Source organism: Pterocles gutturalis, unplaced genomic scaffold, assembly GCF_000699245.1.
Source record: "Pterocles gutturalis isolate BGI_N339 unplaced genomic scaffold, ASM69924v1 scaffold17022, whole genome shotgun sequence".
In the NCBI taxonomy this organism is placed as follows: domain Eukaryota; kingdom Metazoa; phylum Chordata; class Aves; order Pterocliformes; family Pteroclidae; genus Pterocles; species Pterocles gutturalis.
In genome coordinates, this window is record NW_010113159.1 from 177,085 (window position 1) to 196,060 (window position 18,976).

The 18,976-nt window shown below is 37.5% G+C and overlaps 1 protein-coding gene across 1 annotated transcript in view; it reads right to left on the minus strand.

Annotated features, from left to right (window-relative positions):
* The window catches only part of CCDC141 (coiled-coil domain containing 141), a 73,983-nt gene extending 57,040 nt beyond the window's left edge, over positions 1-16,943 (minus strand). The window contains exons 1-5 of the mRNA XM_010074371.1: positions 16,842-16,943; positions 15,114-15,236; positions 6,161-6,352; positions 3,876-3,984; positions 827-1,080 (exon numbers count right to left, since the gene is read on the minus strand). Of these exons, the coding sequence (XP_010072673.1) occupies positions 827-1,080; positions 3,876-3,984; positions 6,161-6,352; positions 15,114-15,236; positions 16,842-16,943 (780 nt within the window). The remainder of the gene's footprint in view (positions 1-826; positions 1,081-3,875; positions 3,985-6,160; positions 6,353-15,113; positions 15,237-16,841) is intronic.
* Positions 16,944-18,976: the final 2,033 nt, after the last annotated feature.

Consider the following 18,976-nt stretch of genomic DNA (forward strand, 5'->3'; position numbering starts at 1 on the left):
TTTACAAAGAGGCAAAGCGGGACTTTCCCCATATCTTTTTTTCTGACAAGTTGGTGAAGCTATGTGGTGTTTCGCAGGGAAAATGAGAGGAGGGAGTCTTACACTGCCGAAGTTTCTCTGATAATACAGAGCACAAAGGGAGAAGAGCTACCTTATCTGAATGCTGGGAGATGAGGAATGAAAAGGAAAAAGATCAGTAGGACTGGAAAGAGGAAGAGAAAGGGTACCTAAACACTGAAAGGAAGGTATAAAAACGAGCTGTATTTGAGAAATTCAGTAAGAGATGGGAGCTAATCTGGGAGAAAAGAGAGAAAAACAGGTTGAAGGGGTGGAAAACCTGCAGTCACTACAGTACTCCACAGAACTTTGATTTAACTCCAAGAACAAAATACTCCTCTGCTTTCAGACACACCAGCTGGCTATCTTGTCTTTAGTCCAGGAACAGCCTGCTGCAGTTATAATTGCTATTAGGAGTTACTGTTATCGCTCATGTGGTTAGAGGTTTGTTTGTGCTGGGAATTCATTTTGAAGGGACTCTAGTTTGGTTTGAAGCATCACATTTGATAACTTACAGGAGGGATCCACAAAATCGAAATAGTGCCTTTGAAAACATTAAAGTTAGATTAAAATAAATTATGAGGATGTTATAGTTACAAAATCAAATATTCAAAAGTTAGGATCTCATCAAACAGAAGTGGCCCAGGGATATTGGCCTAATAAATATATTTAAGCTCCTTTTCTATCACAGTTTCTACAGTAAAACAGTTGTGAATTTTGTTTGTTTGTTTGTTTTTATTGTGGCTTCCCTTAATGTTAAGTGTCTTACCTGGTTCTCTTCTTGGTGCCACAAGCAAATCTGCAGAACCTGCTCCAGTCCTTGGTGCTGATGTTTAAGAAATCTGTCCAGTTGCCGTCTCCTGTCTTGTAGCATTTCAAGGAGATTGTCAATTTTCAAGCAGCTGCTGTGGGCTCCCTGAATCAGCTCTGGATTTGCATTTGGCCCCTCACATTTGAATTCTTCTATGAATTCAGTTAGCTCTTGGCTTTTGTTTAAAAGTGCAAGTGACTTTTCCAAAAGCTCTGTAAGAACAGAATTTCATAGGAAAAAAAAATAATTCCTAATTCTAGTAGTGTATTTCAAATAGTACTCAATTTTAAAAGTACCTATCTGCATACAAAAGCGTAACATACTTTCATACATTGCATCAACAGGTTATAAATACTTACTTTAGAAGGTAGGTATCCTAAGATATTTCAATCTGGACAGCTGTTATATAAACCTACAAAGCTATAACAGTGTATTTACATACATAAGTACCAATAATGGTACAGATAATATAATAACTATAATATGTATAATAAATATATTATAATACAACATAATATAATAATATAATATAAATAAACATATAACGGTGTACTGAGAGCCATTGAGACAAAACTCAGAAGTGATATTTTTTTCTCAAAACTGAGTTCTTTTTGATGGTTTCCCAGTCCTCAGGTAAGCTGAAGTAGAATTTACTACCCTGCTTTCTGCATGGGTCAGTAGCCTCTGTAGTCTTTCATTAGTGATACAAACAAAGTCCATCTCTTTATGTCCCTCACGGAAGTTGAAAGGAAGTTCTACTGTCTGGGGGCTGTTATTACCTGATGACTATATAAGTCATGAATATCAGGAAATCTTACCTTCTTTTCATAACCTCAACCTAGATACATTCAGAGTTAAACTTCAGTGGAATAGTACACTTTAATGACCTACTAGTCATGTGTCTCTCTTTGTTTCAGCTCCTTAAAGCCACATAGTATAAAGACCATTGAACAGAAAATGATCAGTATTTATAGGTCTTTCAAACAAAAAGGGAAGATTATTAGGTACAGAATGAGGAAGTGGAGCCAAGCCAAAATAAGAGGCAAGGTAGGCATGAAGAAAAGTATAAGAAAGGAATGTTTACAAGATGCTGTTAGTGAAGCAACCAACAGGCAGCAAGCAGCTGAAACATTCATCTTCGCAGCTAAGTACATGTGCTGGTAACTTAAGGCAAAGCACCCTAAATCTCCAACTTTGATATGGAGGACCTAGGGAAGATGCAGAAGTGGAATGCCTCCAGCCACCAAGAGCTAACACGAGAGTTTAGTTTCCACGAGCTGACTGCAACAAGCCTGTCCATTTTACTTCTTGCCTTCCAGAAAGACGGTATTAAACAGAAATGTTCCATTTCAGCCCATCCAAAATGGAATACATATAAATATGGATAAATGAGGACAGTTCATATATTTTCACCTTTTTTATTCTAATTTGCAATGCATTTGTTTCAAAGGTTTGGTTTTGGTTTTTTTTTTGTGAGAAACACCTGTGATTATCTACTCATCACATACTGTTAGAGCCAATACTTCGTAAATTTCATATTTTCAGCCACCTTACTTTGGAGTGGGTAGATAGTATCCTTGCAGAAAGCAATACACTGTTTTTTATCAAATAGCTCAATACCAGTTTTCCAAATTTGATGTGGTTAAGATAGGTTAAAAAGCTAATAATTTGCAACCACTTTCCTCCATCTGAGTAAAGGCTTATCCCCATCAAAGCAGTCTTACTCTGGCAAACCATTTCATCTGATTCTTACAGTTACAGACTTTCTTTTTAGCAATAAATTACTGCCAGATACTTCAGGTTAAAATTGCTACACAGTGAGCACTTTGCTCCCATGAAGACTGAATTGGAAGGCCCAAACCCCATACTACAGTTACCTGAGTTCAATTCTCTATTCAGTCTCCTGAGAAGAACACCTGGCATTCAAGGTAGCTAAAAATATTTAAGCTGGTACTCCACTAGTGAATAATTAAGCATAATTGATATTGTGCAATTTATTAGTAATCTTATAACAAAATTTGGTTAAATTTACAAAGATGGAGTCTTAAGTCTTATAAAAAATACAGAACCTTATGGAATTGCAAAGGTGTCTGAAGTAGCCACAGGAGATTGGTTTTGAGAAAAAAAAAATGCCCTTTTTGAATTAAGAATATCACAACATGGTAGAAGATGCTTCATATAAAAATTTGAATTAATAAAAAGAAGTCACATGGAAGATTTTTTACTAGGTAAACATATGTGCAGGAAAGTTGTGGTGGAAAGGGAGAGAGCACCTTTTTTTCAAGAGTGTTACAGTTCTACCTGCAGAACCTCTTGGAACAGACTGGAAAACTGAAAGGGGAAGTGAAATACAGCCCTACTCCTCAGAGGCAGAAGCAAAATACAGGGAACCACACTGCCAGCAAATGGATTTTGAAGTTGGCATGCTGCCACCTCTATCTCCTAGCTGTCACCCTCACTTTAACACTTCTGCTTCAAACCTCATCCCTAGGCAAAGGAAAGCAAAGGGCAGACTTCTCTCCCTTGGCCACTCTCAAGAAACTGTAGGACTTTGCAGGGGTTTCTCACTAGAGCTGATTGGAAATTTTCTAATGGAAAGTTTTACATAGGAAAATGCTAGTTCCTTGATAGCTATGATAACTTTGATGAATTTTCCTATGGAACAGAAGGACAGGTTTAGAACTTGTGTGCCAATCAGCACTAAAAGTCAGTTTGGTTTCTTAGCAGCAAACCTGACCTGGACTGCCTTGAACTCAGAATACAAGCTTACCACTAGCAGCTGTGCAGCACCAAAGATGGAAACATGGGAGAGCTATCTCAAAACTAGGAGTTTCATATCTTTCAGGAGGCCTGATAAAGAGGTATGTCACCATTATATCTTTCCAAATAGAACATTTTCACATTTGTTCTGAGATTTTTTTTTTTAAATACACACAGTAAAAGTAAAATCATCCTTCAAGGAGTCAGCAACAATCACACACCATCAGGAGTGGAAGAGTGTTTGTACCTTTTGTATGATGCTCTTGTTGCAGAAGGAGTTCTCTCAAAGAGTCAATATTGTCAAACTCCTGGGCATTTTTCAGGAAATCTTCAACTTGGTCAATTTTAACAGCAAACTGCATTAAGAAAACAAAGGGTGGGAAGAAGCACAGTATAATTTTCTTTTGCAGAACTCCATCATAATCTCTGCATTATAGGGAAAGTTCATAAGAATTTGTAAATTCTTGGAAAAAGGCATTTTTAGTGACTCCTAGATACAGATGCTTTGTGGCTTCTAAGCACCTTCTGTTTTTTTGAGGTTCTCATTGACGGAGGGACCCCAAATTTCAGTTGATATACTCTGTAATTACAATTTGTCACTTATGAATCATCTTTCCTACATAGCATGCAAACCCAATGGAAATAAATTCTTATGGGAGAATCTGCTAATTTCAAGGTTTTTCACTAAAATAGTTTAACATGAATGAAACCTTTAACTTAGGTCTCCTTCCCAGAACTTCTTTCTAATGTTGAAGTATTGAGGGGAACAAAAATTAAGGGCAACATCAGACAGAGATAGCAGATCTTCAAAGACATTTTTGAAGGCAGAAATAAGTAGCAAATTTAAGCTAATATTATCGTAAACCCAGTAATTAATTATAGTGGGGAAACACCATCTCTGTAATGAAGACTGAAGTTAGGTTACCCCTTTACAGCTCATTTTTACATGGGTTCCATAGCTTAAATATTGAAACGTGCTGTGTTTCAGGGAGATCTGGCAATCTGCTGAGATTGTTGAATTAAGATTGGAATTTTTTATTTGGCTTCCACCTTTGCAGGTGCAATTCCAAAAGTATGAGTGTCTCAGAGAGAGCTGAGACACATATTCTGCATCTTAGCCAGTCTTCATCAATTCTACTGCTTCATTTCAAGAATGAAGAAAACAGTAGAGTTCAAACTTGTGCTTTAGAGTAAGCAAAGATGTTGAAACCTACAGTGAAATTAAGGAAGATGAAAAGCAAGCACTCTGCTTTTTCCATCTTTTCTGTTGCTATACATTTTTCTCCCTCTTGATCTGCACGCTATGATAGAAATCCATTAGGTATCAACATTTGAGATTTGAGTTCTGATTTTCACTAAAGACTATACTTGAGATACATTTTGTGTTTTATCACAATAAAACTAATATTTCAATAATTACAGGCTGTCATTTAAGAAAAGCCTTTCCATGAGAAGTTTCAGCAACTCCTATTTACATTGATACTGCATTTCTTCTTCCCTTCTATATATAACAGGTATGATGTGTGCTGTGCCCGAGCTGCTGCATTTTGTTTTAATGATATAAGCCGGCTGCAGGGGCAATTCAGCTAGCCCCTTAAGGACTTAGTCTGCACTAGGTCAACCTTTGGCGGCACAGAATTTATCATAGTGATACTTATGTCAAGTCTATACTAATTTCTTTGTATAATACACATTGACAGGACAAAATAATTAGTAGATTGTTGACCTTTGAGTTCTTAAGGTAGTTAGCAGTAGAATGGTTGCTTCTGTAATTTACAGGTGGCACTGCGATATTATAGAAACAAAATTATCAGGGAGAATTATTAAATTCTTCAAAGCTCCAGGAACATGGGGATGACTGAATGTGAGGCTACACAAAGTGAGCATGGAATCCCTCTTTTCTTTAGCTCCCTGTGTATCAGTGAATTAGGATATGAGGATATGAAATGGGTAAACAAGGAAAGACAACACTCTGAAGTCTGTCTCTGAACTCACACAGTTGTCCTTTTGTACACATCTGCACATGGAAGTCTCAGGTAAAGGATTGGCAAGTTAGACTAATGTTTAGTTTGCGTAACTACAATCGCTGTATGGATATTTCTGTGTAAAACCTTCAGGGGCCAATCTTCAGTAAGCATTAATGAAGGCATCTGAGAATTTAGTTCTTTCAACATCAAATAATTTGAATCATAAGGAATGAAAGATATTCTGCAGAATGTCCATAGGCACTGAATTAACGTATTTTTGGTTTTGGTCCACTTCCATTTTTCACTGTCACTTTTCTGTCAAGTACAAATTTTTGAGACATCATGACTAAGATATTTATTAAAATCTCCATGGTTTTTTGTTCAGTTTCATCCTGAACTATCCAGAAGCTGGAAAAGGAAGGATGTGTGTAGAGATTTTTATTTTCTTAATCACTTCAACCTTTAGGAATGCAATGAACATTTATAAGAGTAAAATTACAGTGGACAGAGTACCTGTAAGATGTGGGAGGTTTCAAATTAAGAGTCATTTGATTTAAATACAAACCTCCAGAGCATTTTCAAAGAACACTGAAGTAAGTTCCAGAAGTGCCTGACGCTTCTCTAACATAATGATGAGGGCATCCCATGCATCCCCTAGGGTCTCTGCCATAGCATCATAAACCTGACTTTTTTCTTTGTTCTCCTCTGCAGCCTTGTCTGCTTCATGGAGTAGGTCCCAGACCTGGTCTTCCAAAGCCTGAGAAGAAAATTTTTTAAAAATTCAATAAATCTGTAAACAGAATCCAAAACACTGTGCTAATACTGGTGTCAGGATACGTTTTCACTGAGTCTGATAAACTACTCACAAGTCTCCTACTCCTGCTTTTTTTCCCAGTTCCTAGTGACAGGAGTGCAGCTGTTCCTGCATGTTTCATAGCAAGCTTCTGAATTTCATTTGCACTTAAGAGGCAATATTTTTATGAAAATTCATTTAAAAACAAGAGAATTTATCATTCTGTCTCTAATATTTAGACACAAATAGGTCTACAGTTCCTTAAACATAGATCTTCCTGGAAGTGATAGCAATGCATATATTTTAGATCTTCTTTCATACGCCATCATATTACATTACCTGAGATTACAAGCTTTAAGAGTTTGTAAGGTAAGTTACTCATAAATCTCTGATGACTTCAATGCAATCCAGACAAGAGCAGTTTGAGCATATGCACGTATTCTCCAGAAAAACTCAAAATTTATGAAATGTTTCCAGTTCAGCTCAATGTATTGCTCAAGCTGGCCACAAAATAACAATAGTATTGTCAAGAAAGTAATTCTACTGTGTTTCATTCCCTTTACTAATCTCACCATGAGAAAGATAACTGCCAGGCCATTTCCTGCTTATGTTAAAAATCTTTAATGTGTCAGAAAAAATTATTAGCATTTGTTCTATATTCTTTTTTTTTCTTCCCATCTTGGGTTTTATTATAGGCATGAATTAATAAAGTACCAGTTTCTGCTGTTATTACAGATGTTATCACATGAATGTGTAATGGGAAAATAAATCTGTATTAGGCAAATTAAAATCTATGATAACTCGTTCTCATGACAGAGACTCTAATAAAGGCTAAAGAATTGGAAAACTTTAAGTTCTCCTGACAGATCCAACTGAAAAGAGGAAATTGCAGAAAACTTTATTGCTCTAAACACAGAACCATAACCTCCAGTCCTCCCTAGACCTTATATACTACACAGCTTTAACTGAAGCGGTTCATCAGTTCTCTGTAAAAGCAGTACTGTGAGAACAGTATAATAAACTATGGAACTTTTATTCCTTCTTTGAAAAAAAAAAAAAAGGAATTATTTTAACTTAACTTTACAGATAACTACGAAAACAAACAGTGGTAAAATTAACAGAGCAGATCCAACAAATCCATCTTTTTCTACAGTACATGGAAAAGTAATTATCAGCAACATGAATGCATGCTTACTGCCTGATGAGAAACCCATCAAAAAGAGCATCTGATCAAAAGCCAGTGTTCTAGGGAACAGTACACACTACACACTCCATTTTATTTTCTTAATACCAGGAACGGGAATTGCTGTTTTCTAATCCTTCTGTAAAACCAATCATTTTTTCTTCTGTTGAATCCCCATCCCAATTGCCTCATAATATGAGAAGAGCTCAAATCCCCCAAATGCTACCTATTCTGTATTTAAGTAGGAATCTAATTAACATTTATTTAAAAGGATGCCTTGACTTTAAATTAGGTTATCTGCATGGAGTAGATAGTGTCACTCCGATGTCACTATTGATGGCAAGTGTTTTATGTCTCCATAATGCCACAATGAGACAAGAATCAGATCAAGAAAAACAGTTGGCCTTGGGAATCTAATCAAAAGTCCTCCAGTCAACTTTTATTCAAGAATATTTATCTGGCTGACAAAGTAACGAAAGGTTACTGAAGGTGTTTTTCTAATCTTACATGCACCAGTCAGAATCCTTATTATTAGAAATAAAAAAAGACCAGCACTGACTCATGATAATTTTTAAACCACAGAGATTATATGGTTATAAAATTAGTAAAATTTAAAACCTAGCTTTATCAAAAGAATGACAATGATAAGTTAGTGAACCAAGCTCATAAAAATTTTGAATGAAAAATCCATCTTTCACTGCACTCATTAACACAGTTCTTTCACCTCTTTCTTGGTTTTTCTTTTATTGTTTTGCATCATTATTTCTCAATTATTTTTATTCTGTCAAAGCTATAAAAATTATTTTGTCCATGTAATATTGGATTTTCCTAAATATAAGCACAAACTCTTCAGAGCCAACAAAGCCTCAGTTCTTTGTTCAACCTCAAAAACCAGGCTAAACTCCAAATACTAACTGCCAAGTGCTACCTGTGTTGGATGAATCCTGGATAACAGATCAAAAGGAAGTTATGGGGTTTTTTTGTTTCCTTGCATCTAGAAGAAAGATCTTGTGAAAGTCTTGTGGAAGCTTTAAGGCCAAAGTACAATAAAAGAAATGTCATAAGATGAATGAATGAAATACAAAAGGATGTGACTTCATCACCCTGTATAGACATACTTCAGACTGCTTACTAGATATAGCTGAAAATGCTTTACCAATATTTTTGATGTAAAATTATACTCCAACTTCTTTATGCTAAGCATTTGCTTTTAGCAGGTAAATTTGACTTCATTTGAAAAAGTGAATGTTATAAGCTATAAAATAAAAACATGGAAAAGATTACTCCATTCATTATGTCTACTTTCTTTTATTTGTTGCGTTTCCTAATTGTGACGCTGCTTTCAGACATTACAGCAGTTCAGCAAAAGGAGACTGTGTCGTCTTATTGGAGAAACAATCCTGTAAGGAATATTGGCTTTTAGTAGAGAATGAAGTTATGAGAAACCTGAAATCGATATTCCTTAAATTGCATCAGAATTCTAAGTGTTCAGTCAAAATAATTCTGCTGAAAATAAAAAGCTCCCTTGAAGGCTAAGAAATGGCTAGAAAACAACTCTGGAGATTTAATATGTTAGCAATCATTGTTTTCAGTTTAAAATTACAAAAAGTCAGGGATTATTTTCTCTGATAATTATCAAGGAACTGGGAAATTAGCAAAAGGGTATAGTGTTCCTACCACTCTTAAAAAACAGATTACAGTTTACTGAAAATAATGAAGGTTTGGAGGTTTTTTCCCCACTGGTAATGGCCTTCAGAAGAAACCTACAGGTGTGATGGCTGCATAATCAGCCACATCTCTGTGTACACTGTTCACTTGTTTGAGAACGCTCCATTTTAGGTAAGGTCTTGAAATCTCCAATGGTTAATACAACACTAAAAGGAAGAAAGAAGTTACTTCATCCGGAAGGACACTCTACCCATCTTTTAAGGCCCCATCCTCTATTTTCCACTTTTCCCTGTTGGTTAACTTCAGACACATAAGATTTTCACAATAAAAACAGATCAAGCACATCAAAGGCAAACCTGCATTAATAATGCAGTCACATTTCTATTGTGTTATGTAATGCCTGTAAAATTAGACTTGTGCTATTTCATTCTCATCTTACTAATTATGTTTCTAAGCTTTTGTACAAGAATACTATTGAATACTATGAACAATTTATTTAATTGAAGCCATTTCCCAATAGGTAAATTAGCACACATAACTATAATATGCTGCTCTTCAAACAGTCTATACATTCGATAAATATACTTTAGTCTTACAATTTATTTCACATGATAGCTGTTCCTGTTACCATTCATTACACTGCACAGAGAACACAGAGGCAGGATATGACATTTACATGACCTAGATGTTGATTCTCAAAATCTATTTCGAAAACACAGCCTGCTGCTTGGAAGATGATTTTAAAAGGCTACCCCAATAAAAGCACAGTATAAAACAATGTTATTGTTACCATGAAGACACAGCCAAGATACAGATAGGACTTAAAAATCCCTAAAGGCCTAGAGGTGATAGCATACAGTATATTGCTACCCAAAAAGCCCCATGGAGCTGCTAACGCCAGGACAAAACCAAAGGAAAAGCGATTTATGAGGACACGGTTTAGAGAAAGGCTGACTTAAAAATGCAATAAAGTTACAATAAAACACAACTCTATAGAACCCCTCTAGTGATGTTGGTACATTTGCTTGAAGGAAAAATTCAAAATCATGATATTTTAGCATTAGTTCATGGAATCCTAATGCAGACTGCAATGCTTAAAATTACAGTTCTTCTCCATTGGAAGACTGTTGCTTGTGAATTTGCAAAGCAGAATAAAACTTCCTGTATCAGGACCTGTGCCATACTGGATTTTTCTGGAAAGCTTCAACTAAACATAAAAATTGATCATTTCTAAAAAAGAAGAGGAAGGAAGACTATATCACAAAAAGGTACAGGTTCTGCTCAGGAGCTCTAGCACACATCATCTGCAGAAATGGGCTTCAGAGGCTGGAAGACCCTGTGGACTGAGGCAGCATGGAACTAAAGTCATCCCTTCTTCGGTTCTGAGTGCTTGTTATTTGCAGTCTTGGTAGTTCTTATGCAGTAAGAAATGTAGCCATGATTAAGAATATATATATACATATAATTTAGTATGCTGTTTACATATCTGTTTAGTTACTGCAGTATTTAGGAGCAAGGAGCCACTACATTTTGGTACAAAGTTACTACGATTTTATACTCTAGGCCTAGCTAAAATTAGGAATTAGAACTGAAACAAAGAGTACAAGATGAAAATATATCAACTAAAAATAGGTCAAATTCTGCACTTTCACTATTAATTTTCATGAGCGGCAGACACCTGCAAAACTTAACTCTACCAGTCTCATTACAAAAAGAATGTACTCCTTTTCATGTTAAAAAGTTCTCAAATTATTTTAAAAATGAAAATGCAAATATTTTAAGTACAATCGCAATTTCATAGACAGAATTGGTTTCACTCTTCTTGAACTTTACTGATTTGAATCTCAAAAGAACAAAAATTGCATGTCAGTAAAGTTTTTACCTTTTGCTTCCTGAACCCAGTTGTTTTTTCCTCTGAAATACTGTCCAACATTTCTTAAGTAGACAGCAGCTTCTGAATCAATCTAATTTATAATTAAAGTTCACAATCTTCCGTAGTTTATATGAACGTGAACAACAGAGATATAAAATATTAGCTATAGTACAATCAAGATCTCAGAAGTGAAGAGCTTCAATAAACCAAAGATACACAAATTTACATCTGCTGTTATGATTACACAACAGCTGGGTCGTCAAGTTCAGGCCCCTGGGTCTTAGAAACAATAATTTCACACAGTCCTTTCCACAAATATTTCTTATTGCCAATGAAAAGCACTAGGATTTTTGCCCCTTTTATTCCCTTTGAAAATCTATTTTGGGACATGGTTCTGACAGTTAGAAAACCTTTCCAGCCTACCTCTTTTAATGATCCCCATGTGCTATATATATTCCTATGCCAGCAGTGGCCTTCAACTTCAGTGGTTGCTCTCCTGTGGTGTTGTGCTGGGTTTGTGTGGCGGGGTTTTGGTAGTGGGGAGAGGCCACAGGGGTGGCTCCTGTGAGAAGCTGCTGGAAGCTCCCCCAGCTCCCAGTCAGACCCACCTCTGGCCAAGGCTGAGCCAGTCAGCACCTCTGTGAGTAACACACTTAAGAGGCGTGCAGCGCACAAGGAGGAAGGGCCCAGCCTGCCCTGCCCAGTCTCCACCACACCCCCAGGCAGGGCCCAGCCTGCCCCAGCCACCAGCCCTCTGCCCAAGGGCCGGGAGCAATTCAGGAGCCTGCGAAGGAACCTGCAGCAAAGAGAGGAGGGGGGTGTGAGAGAGACAACTATGCAGACACCAAGGTCAGTGAAGAAAGGAGGGGGTGAAGGTGTGCCGGAGCAGAGATTCCCCTGCAGCCCATGGCGAGACAGCAGCTGGCCCCTGCAGCCATGGGGGTCAGCAGTGGAGCAGAGATCCAACTGCAGCCCATGGAGGACCCCAAAGGAGGCCATGACTCCATGGGAGGGATCCACACTGGAGCAGTTTGTGAAGAACTTCAGCCTGTGGGGAAGGACTGATGTTGAAGAAGTTCATGGAGGACTCTCTCCTATGGGAGGGACCCCAGGCTGGAGCCAGGGGAGAGTTTGAAGAGTTCTCCCCCAGAGGAGGAAGGAGCGGCTGAGACAGCATGTGGTGAATTGAAGGAGGCCATGACTCCATGGGAGGGATCCACACTGGAGCAGTTTGTGAAGAACTTCAGCCTGTGGGGAAGGACTGATGTTGAAGAAGTTCATGGAGGACTCTCTCCTATGGGAGGGACCCCAGGCTGGAGCCAGGGGAGAGTTTGAAGAGTTCTCCCCCAGAGGAGGAAGGAGCGGCTGAGACAGCATGTGGTGAATTGACCACAACCCCCATTCCCCATCCCCCTGTGCTGCTGGCAGGGAGGAGGTAGAGAAATCAGGAGTGAAGTTTTTGAGCCCGGGAAGAAGGAAGGGGTGGGGGGAGGGTGTCTTTTTAAGATGTAGTTCTATTTTTCAATATCTTACTCTGATTTGATTGGTAGCAAACTAAATTCTTTTGTTTTTTCCCCAAGTTGATTCTGTTTTGCCCATAACTAGTGGTGAGTGTTCCCTCCCTGTCCTTGCCTCAACCCATGAGGTCTTACCTTTTGTTTTCCAATTCTCCTCCCCATAACACCAAGGGAGGAGGAGCGAGTGAGCAACATGTGGTGCTTAGATGCCAGCTGGGCCACCACAAGAAGTGTTTACCCATGCAATATATTTATGAGAATCTCAGCCTTTCTACTAATCCAAACAAAACATTTTCTTAGCCCACTCTAGAAATTAGATTAACCTCTTCCCTTTTATATCCCTTCTATGCACCTGCCTTCAGTTTAATGTCAGCTTTTTTCGGTATAGATGACCAGAATCCTAAATTTCCACTCATACTTCTCAGTTCTCTTCAGAATAGTTGCAAGTATTGGATTCCTACACTGTTTCCACAGCCATGTCTGTTAATGGCTGCTCCACAATCAAGTAGTAAACTTAAGGCCGCAACAGAAATTCTTGCTATTCACTTTAACTGCACAATCTTCTATTTGGATTGCTGAACTTTATAGTATTTCTGTTATATTGCTGTTCATCTGCCTCCTCCTGACCCTCTTTCTTTCATGATCAGGTTCATTTCAGGTTCACCATTTCATTATGATGTTCATGATCTGATTGCTCATCAGAACTTGGATTGCTGTGGAAGGACAAAACTTTCAAAAACTCTGTCTTTTGTTCCTTTTTCCACCTATTTCCATGTGTCATTGTTATTTCCCGAAAAACAGGTAGGGCTTGTGGAACTGTTTGAGCAGAATCACATGCACAGCTGACTGGATCGCACATTTCTCTAATAATTATGGAATTACACCTAGTTTATCTTTAAATCCTGATCTGTTCAATGCTTCTTTCCTTCTTCCTTCCCTAGATGTCTTTTCATTATTATTTTGGGACGAATTTCAGACTTTAGGTCATATTTTATATAGTACAAAGGTCCAGCTTCAGATTCTTACAGTAATTATTATAACTTGGAGTTTTCAGTGGTGTAAACTATCCTCCTCAGTGAGATGCCGCTAAAATTAATCTTTGTTTATAGCTAGTGCTGAAATCACACAACACAAATACTTACTAACTTGAAGCCCAGAAAGAAGTCATAAAACTATTTTGAGACAAATACTATTTCAGTGAGAATTTTGTTTATGCAAATATTGAAACTGGTGAGTGAGCTAAACTAACATTGAAAAAAAAAATTTACTGAGTCTCAGTGTGCAAGAATTCAGCTAATTCTGGATTGTTCAAACAGGATACAGCAGCTTGTTCCAAGAATGCCTGAGTGTAGCACTGATGGCAATAAAGATGAGGCACCTGCATAATTAAAGATAGCAGAACCACCCTCTTTGGGTTTGGGGTGTGGTTTTGGTTTTGTTTGGTTTGGGTTTTTTGGTAATGCTGTTCCTCATACTACTGAAAAATCTACACTATGCATAATATTAGATTACATTCTCTGTATGCTGTACTAAATTACCTCACGTGCCTTTGAGATTTATAAGGACTGGGGAAACACATAGTCACTAGTATTAAATCAAGTGCACTTGATCCTATCCAGATCATGTTTGCTCTTTCAGATATGGATTTTATGTAATCTCAAAAAAAAACCCAGAATAGATGGAATCTATTAAATTGCTGTACACAGCTCCAAGATTTTAGAGGAATTTATTTGTCTACAGGTATAAAGCCTATCTGCCCTATCAAAACATGAAAACAAATTTTCCTCTTTGGTGCCTTTAGAGTCTTCTTAGTGTCAAATATCCATATTTAAGATAATGTATTTTTTTCATGCAAGCATGTCACTCTGTGTCCAAACACCACTGTTGTTATAATCTGCTCTCAAGAATGCTAAAATCTTCTTTTAGGTCTGTTACTTAACTATATTCCTAATTAACTTAATTAGGATTCTTTAAATTCCTTAACTAATATTCCTAGCTCAAGACAAGGAAAACAATGTTAGAATATAATTCTTACCATAAATTACATCAATTAATATTAAACAAAAATGTGCCTGGAATATCTACTTCAAATTTACTATGAGCTTGCTTGTTTTTACAGCTGTTATAAACTAATCAAACTTTTCATAACATTGGAGAATTAAAAAAAATTGACATTCCATTATATTTAGCAGTTACTGAGGGCTATGGGAATTTTTCACTTGACTTGACAGTAATGTATAAAGTGGAAAAAAAAGCGTATCTTTACTGCTGTTGTCAGAAAACAGTAATTAACACTGAGCATACTTTTCCAGTGCAAAGGCCTGACTTTGATCTGTTACACTGATGAAGGATGAACATATTTTTTTCTATGTGGAGTTTTACCTAACAACCACATTGCAACAGAAGGCACAGGCAGCTATGTCAACTGTTGTACCTGAACCATAGCAACTAGATGTATTTTTGTATGGTCTTATCACCTCTTACCTTAAGTTTAGCTAGGAGGAATTCATGATCTTGCAGTAGTTTTTTAGTCTCATCTTGATTGCTGCCAATTTCTAATAAATTCGGTGTTGATTCAGCCAGCTGAAGCTTCACCCATTTTCCACACTGTAATAAGTAAACAATTACAGCCTTCAGAAAACACAAGATTTTGTTCATTTGTTTACTCACATAGACTCTCAGGTCATGCATACTTCCCATGGTCATAGGAGCACAGGGACCCACAAACATGTATTCAATTGCAGAAGGAAGGCACAGAGAATAAAATATAAACTTCACTTAATTTGAAACAGGTACCTAAATCCCAGACTCTAGTCTTATCCAATAGCTACTATGGTTTTGGTTTTATCTCTGAAGAGTAAGATTATCACAATGGGCCACAAAGGCTCCTCCAACTCATCTCCCCTTTCAGCTGAAGATTGTATAGACAGTTAAGGAAACTTGGGGAGAAGGAGCAGGTACAAATACAGTATAGGAAATGGAAAAACCACAATCACAAATCTTATTTCTTTCACACAGTTCCAACATACCTGTATACTGAATATATATAGAGAGAGACCACATAACTAGCAGCAAGGCCACTTAATAGCCTTTGGAATAGGAACCCAAAGAAGCAATCTCCCATTGTGTCCCAGAGGATACACGAAGAAAGGAAGCTTGACAGCAACCCAAAGCATATCTAATGCTTTCCCCACTGTGTTGCAGAACTGCTACAGGCTGAGAAGCATAACTCAGAGAGAATGGTGAGAAGGAGCAAAGCAGTTACGTCACTGGAGGCTAGCATGGTTCCCACACAATACATGGGAAAAATAAATGTCTTCACCCTGAACTCCTTCCAACAAGATTACTCCCCAGGAAGTCTCCCAGGAAGGGCCAGAACTGACAAGAGAGAACCTTCCCACCAGCACAACTGAGGTGACCCCATCCTGAATAACCACCCTAATTCAGTGACAGCCCGACTTGTTATTCTGCATTACAGGAAAACTCTAGTGGCTGATGCTAGCATGTTTTCCAGGCTGCTCAGAGAGTGAAGAATCAAACTGCCAATAAATTCCAACTGGGATTCAGTACCTAGGCATCCAGCTTTACTCCCCATTCCAAATTTTCTGCAAGCTGTAGGTGTGGATTCCAGCTCACAGAACAGGCCTTTAGGTGCTTCTAAACACAACTACATACACACGGGGCTTCTACTAAAACACACAGGAATGTGAATTCACAGCTTTCAAAAATAACCACACATTATCGGGTGGAGGCATTTTTTTCCCAGCAAATACTTCAAAAAAAGACACACAATCTGCATTTATGGAGTTGGTAGACTACGTATGTAAAATTATTGCTGAGTATAGTTTAAAAATAACTCTTGAGTAGTCCCAACTACAATTAAGGGTAACATCATGCTTATTAACACATTTTCATGGCATTCTGCCTTTATCTCTTCCTTTTTAAATAGATTAAGAGGAATTCCTTGTCTCTAAAGGCATACATTTTTTGGCCAAGCTACTCGATTTAAAACAAAAACATAACACACAAATGGAAATTGTGAACAAAAACATATGTTAACTTCCAAGGAAGCTCTATTAGATATTAACTGATTAAATTACCTTGTCTTAACATTTTATGCTTACTATTCATTTGCACAAAACATTTAAAAGAAGTAGTAATTACCGAGTAACAGAAAGCCAAGAACAGACACGCTAGCAGTTGCTGCCTTACCTTAAGTACAGCTATAACAATACTGGCATCCCCGGCCTGAACAGCAACTGAACTGACTGTTGTTGTAGAAAGCTTCTGCTCTGAACTGGCTTCATTTGACATACTGTTTCAAAATGGGACTTCATACATTAAAGCAGACTTGAAACTCTCTTGCAAGGTCCACTGTTCATTTCAGAAAGCAATAGAGTTGCTTGGATTCATTTGGTGAAACAGCTCAGCTAACACTGATTAGTCTGCCAAAGGGAAAGAACAGGAGGTTAAAAATAGACAACTCCATTGAGTTTATCATTCTTGAGAGAGATTTGACACACCCCGAGTTTGGTAGCATTAAGCTGCCTGTTCTTTTTTGTCACTGTCTGAAGTGTGAAGGGCTTCTTCCATGAACATCACCTGACACCGGCTAATCGCAAGAAAAAAGATTCTCACATTAAAACAGCCAGAAAAAAACTTCACTATTAAGTCCATACAGAGCAACACAGTGTTTTGAAGTTTCAGAAGTGCAACCACACAATCTACATTTTCTTACTTACTAGTTACTGAATATACTTGCTCAACATAATTCTTCCCAAATCAAAGTATTTAAACAGGGTGAACATGTGTATGTCAGATGCTGAATCAAAACAGAAGGGATTTTAATCCAAAAGTATTTAAAAGTATAGGGACCATAACAATCAGAAAAGGAAATCAAGTACTTTGTGTTTTATTCCTGACTAAGATTATGATAATTTACCTGCTTTTCAATTTAATCACAAATTGTTTCTGTAGTCTTCACTTGTTTCTCCCTTATGCTTCATTGAGCATAAGGGAGACCTCTTTAATAATTGTTTAAACTCCACTTAAGTTTTTTATTCAGTGTGAGGAAATTAATAGATGCATTTAAATCACAGTATTGGTCTGGCATATCAATTCTATTGCCAGAAGCCCAGAGCATGCCACAAGTAGCCCACAGTATGAGACAGCAGCTGCTAGGTTTCTTTCCACAGAACAGCTGAGAAAGTGACACTGGCGTTTAGGTTTGCAGGTCACTCTGGAAATACAATTCCACCCAAGAAACTACATGCATAACTCTCCTCTAAGCATCTGTTTGCTTGGTTTGTTTAAAAATATGTAAAATATTGATAAATTTTTATATAAACTAGAGATGCTAACTGCAAACTAGAACAGACACACCCGCAATTAAACCAAGATGTGGAAGCAAATTCTAAAATATTTTGGCTTGGAAGAAACTTAAAGTAGTTACAGGGAATTTGAACAGATGTGTCAAGGTCTGGGATTTGTTGTTTGTTTGTTCATTTCTCCCCCCTCTAATTGTTATCAGATTATAATCTTAACCTGATCACCATCTTCAAACCATGAGTTTCAAACGGAGTATCCAGAAGTGTGTTGTAGTGGCTTATGCTGAAGTAAATGGACTCGGCAAATCAAAAGCATTTTCCCATCCCTCACGCCAAAACAGAGCCATGAACCCTCAAGCTGCCAACAAGGGAACAAGTAGCACAGTTTTACAAAACTCCTTGAAACACCTGTGAGATGCCCACAGACCCCTGCCACTGAAACACCACATAGATATTCATGAGACTTCTGTGGGTATTCGTGTAATAGGAATGTCAGAATAAAATGTTTGAAATCCAATGGCCACGGAAAACAGCCTGACCTCTTGTTAGTCTTATAAAAGGAGTTACAAACTAATTTTAGTACTATGTCAAAGTGTGTCCTTGAGTTTTTGCCCTCCCAAAAACACAATTTAAGGGTACTTTTTTATGGCACAAGTTGGGCCAATCCACCATCTCACTAGGGTAGCCAGACATAAGAGTTTTTTTTGCTCAGGTTAAGTGAGGAATTGTTTTTCATAGTGCTGACAGCTGGAAATCATGGAAAAACAACACACTCAAGAAGCTGACCATAAGCAAGTTTTGCAGCAGCTGAGTCAAGTGATTCAAAATGTCTGATAACAAATGCATGGATATTGTATTTATTTATTTGGCTTATGCTAAGCATATAAGATAGAGACAGGAAAACATCAGAGTAGCAGGCAGAGAAAAGGTAGTAAGGAATCAGAAAAGATCTGACAGCACAACCCCGGGAGGAAAAGCTGAGGATTTTGGCATTGCATGACTATCCATTTCAGCTGTGTC